The sequence below is a fragment of the Prunus dulcis genome, chromosome 6 (assembly GCF_902201215.1).
Source record: "Prunus dulcis chromosome 6, ALMONDv2, whole genome shotgun sequence".
In the NCBI taxonomy this organism is placed as follows: Eukaryota; Viridiplantae; Streptophyta; class Magnoliopsida; order Rosales; family Rosaceae; genus Prunus; species Prunus dulcis.
Genome location: NC_047655.1, coordinates 10,174,726 through 10,178,429, shown reverse-complemented (window position 1 = coordinate 10,178,429; position 3,704 = coordinate 10,174,726). Strand labels below are relative to the sequence as shown.

At 53.4% G+C, this 3,704-nt stretch overlaps 1 protein-coding gene across 1 annotated transcript in view; it reads right to left on the bottom strand.

Moving 5' to 3' along the window:
- The window catches only part of LOC117630254, a 5,401-nt gene extending 2,394 nt beyond the window's left edge, over positions 1–3,007 (bottom strand). Inside the window, exons 1-3 of the mRNA XM_034362999.1 lie at positions 1,674–3,007; positions 1,134–1,581; positions 50–986 (exon numbers count right to left, since the gene is read on the bottom strand). Of these exons, the coding sequence (XP_034218890.1) occupies positions 50–986; positions 1,134–1,581; positions 1,674–3,007 (2,719 nt within the window). The remainder of the gene's footprint in view (positions 1–49; positions 987–1,133; positions 1,582–1,673) is intronic.
- Positions 3,008–3,704: the final 697 nt, after the last annotated feature.

Genomic DNA, 3,704 nt, shown 5'->3' with positions numbered 1-3,704 from the left:
AAGGCTTTGTAAGCGAGTGATCGGGATCCAGAGTGGTCGCCACACACACCGCTATGAATTTCCCGAAGGATGTACTCCCCCTGCTCTGCCGTGAGGCATTTGAGATACGGGGTAGTGTAGCCGCGCTTGTAGAGTACATCGTTGATAACTGTGTATCTTGCTGACCGGTATCTCAGCTTCCGGGCCTGGGCTTTATCCTCAGGAAGGGTGCCGTTCGTCAGGTATAAGTAGATGGGAGACATCCATGTATCCTCATACCGTACGGCACACGCTTCGGAGGTTACCGTGCTCGGTTGGGCAAGGATCTCCACTGGTACCTTTCTTCCGACTTTTTCGTTTATCGCCGAAGCGAGTCTTGCCAAAGCATCGGCATGGCTGTTTTCGCCTCTGGGGATCTGTTTAATCTCGTATGCTTGGAAACTTCGGAGTAGCTGATGGGCGGTTGAAAGGTAAGCGTACATGGAGGCATCCTTGGCGGCGAAGTCTGCCGTTACCTGGTTCACAATGAGCTGGGAGTCGCTGTGAATTCGGATTTGCTTTGCATTCATGCTCTTGGCTAGCCGAAGGCCGGCCAAGAGGGCTTCATATTCAGCTTCATTGTTGGAGGTCCGGAAGTCGAATCGAAGGGCGTATTCGATCTTCTGTCCGTCCGGTGTTGTCAGCACCAAGCCCGCTCCGCATCCTTGCTGGTTTGCCGAGCCATCGACGTGCAAACCCCAGACCGGAGTTGATGTGTCGAGGCGTTCGGCGCCTGGTTGATCCGGCAAGATGGTCTCGGTAATTGCCTCATATGTCGGTTGTACTGTCGCTGGGGTAAGCTCGGAGATAAAATCGGCAACAGCCTGGCCCTTCTCCGCGGGCCTCGGAACGAACTGTATGTCGAATTCCCCGAGTTCGATCGCCCATTTGATCAATCGGCCCGAAATTTCTGGTTTCTGGAGAACTTGCCGGAGCGGTTGGTTGGTCAGGACTTTGATCCCGTGTGCCTAGAAGTATGGCCGAAGTCTTCGTGCCGAGACAACAAGGGCTAGAGCCAGCTGCTCTAATGGGGGATACCGAAGTTCCGCGCTCTGGAGTGCCTTGCTGACGTAGAAAATTGGTAATTCTGCCTTTTCTGGCTTCTGAATTAGTACCGAGCTGACGGCAGTTCCGGATACTGAAAGGTAGAGGTAGAGAATTTCCCCAGGCAGCGGTTTTGACAAAAGGGGGGCTTTGCTCATGTAGTTCTTCAGGGCTTGAAATGCGTTATCACATTCGGCAGTCCATGTGATATCCCGTTTGCCCCCTTTCAAGGCTTTGAAGAATGGTACACATTTATCGGTAACCTTCGATATGAAACGGGTCAGGGCGGCCACGCGTCCGGTAAGGCTCTGAACGTCCTTCGTCGTCTTCGGCCTCTCCATATCGATGATTGCCTTTATTTTCTCGGGATTCGCCTCAATCCCCCTCTGACTGATCATGAATCCGAGGAATTTCCCGGAAGATACACCGAAGGCGCATTTCTTCGGGTTCAGCCTCATCCTGTACTCTTTGAGTATGCCGAACATGATCGATAAGTTCTGCATGTGATCTTCGGCGGTTCTGCTTTTTACCAACATGTCGTCAACATAAACCTCCATGATGTTGCCGATGTAACCGGCGAAGATTTTGTTGACGAGCCTTTGATAAGTTGCCCTGCGTTCTTCAGTCCGAACGGCATGACATTATAACAGTACAACCCCTTGTCCGTTATGAATGCGGTATGCTCGCTGTCGGGAGGGTGCATGAATATCTGGTTATAGCCGGAGTAGGCATCCATAAAGCTCAGCAGTTCGTGGCCGGCAGTGGCATCCACGAGCTGGTCTATTCTTGGCAACGGAAAGCTATCTTTCGGGCAGGCCTTGTTGAGGTCGGTATAGTCTTGGCACATCCGCCACCCGCCCGTGGACTTTCTAACCATGACGGAGTTGGCAAGCCATACCGGATACGTTGCTTCCCGGATGAAACCGATGGTTTGAAGTTTCTCGACTTCCGTGCGCATCGCCTCATCCCGTTCGGCATCGTATGATCGGCGCTTCTGCCTTACGGGCTTATAGGCGGAGGAGATGGTGAGTTTATGGCTAATCACGTCCGGGGCGATGCCGGGCATGTCCTCGTAAGACCATGCGAAAACTTCCAAAAGATGCCGCAAGAAGTCTATGAATTGCGTTCGGAGGTTCGCAGTGAGTCTAGTGCCGATTCTAACCTGTCGATCGAGCTGTTCATCGCTCAAGGTTATGGTTTCCAATTCTTCGGCAGGTTGTGTGTGAGGGGTGGGAGATTCATCTCTAGGGTCGTCAACCGGTCCAGTACCGTTCGGTAAACCTTGCACCGTCATGGTCTCGTTGGGGAGTATGAACGAGGTTGCCTTGAGCGCCGTAGCGTAGCAAGTCCGCGCGCTAAATTGATTTCCCCAGATTGCCCCCGTGCCGTTCGGGGTAGGGAACTTCATCAGCAGCATGTGGGGCGAAAGATGCGCGTTGATCCTCGTCAGAGCCGTTCGGCCAACGATAACGTTGTATGCCGTCGGGCAGTCGACGATGAGGAACTGATCGTACGTCGTTGTCCTTCTCGGCGCCGTGCCAAATGAAATTGGCAGTCTGACACTACCGATCGGTTGGACCAGGTCTCCAGAGAAGCTTAGTAGAGGTGTCAACTGCCGGTCGACTTGGTTGTCATTGATTCCCATCTCTCTGAAAGCTTCAGCAAAGATTAAGCTCACGGAGCTCCCGGTATCGATCAGCACTCGCCCTACATCGTAATCGGCAATTTCAGCTCGGATGATCATTGGGTCGTCGTGGGGATAGAGGATTCCCTCTTCTTCCTCTTGGCAAAATGTGATCGGCTCCCAACGAACTTTTGGTGTTTCGTGGGACCGATTCATCTCTATTCCGAGCACCTGAGGGAACTGTGCTGCACGCACATACTGTTTCATCGAACGGTGGCTCGTCCCCGCAACGGTAGGTCCTCCGCTGATAGTGCTGATCATGTTTATCTGCCGATGAGGGTTCTGCACCGGCGCCGTTGGCGGCCGGGCGATATACTGGTCCAGTTTCCCTTCTCGGATCAGGCGCTCCACAATCTTTCTCAAACTTATACAATCTTCCGTGTTGTGGCTGTTGTGCTGATGGTATCGGCAGAATTTACCGGTCTCCCGGTTGTCTTGCCGATTGGGTCTTCTAACATTCGGCTTTGGTATGGCCTCCTGTTCGTTCATCAGAACGGTTTCATACGTGGTATTCAGCAGGGTGAAGACCTCGTTGCCGTGGTCACGGTTGGGCAGGGGTCCCCGGTTGTCGTTGTGACCATACCGACCTTTCCCTTTCTTTGGCTGATCTCTCCGATCGTCACGGTTATCTTTCCGCTTATGGCCCGCCGAATATGAGTCGGTCCTATCGTAGGATGGCGCCTTCGCAGGGTAAACGTTTGGCTTGGCATCCTCTCGGCGTGCCGAAGCGCTTGGTTTTGAGTTGAAGTACTCGGCCTTGGCGTGCACCGCCGCCTGCTTCATCAGCTCATCATACGTGCGCCAGTTGCTGCTGTGTACTAGGTATCGGAAATGAGAGGACCGAAGGCCACTCTTGAAGGCGCCGTAGGCTGCCCTATCATCTGTTTCCGGGCACCTTGAGTATTCGTGACTGAAGCGCGCCGCATACTCCCTCAATGGCTCGTCCTCTCTCCGCCGA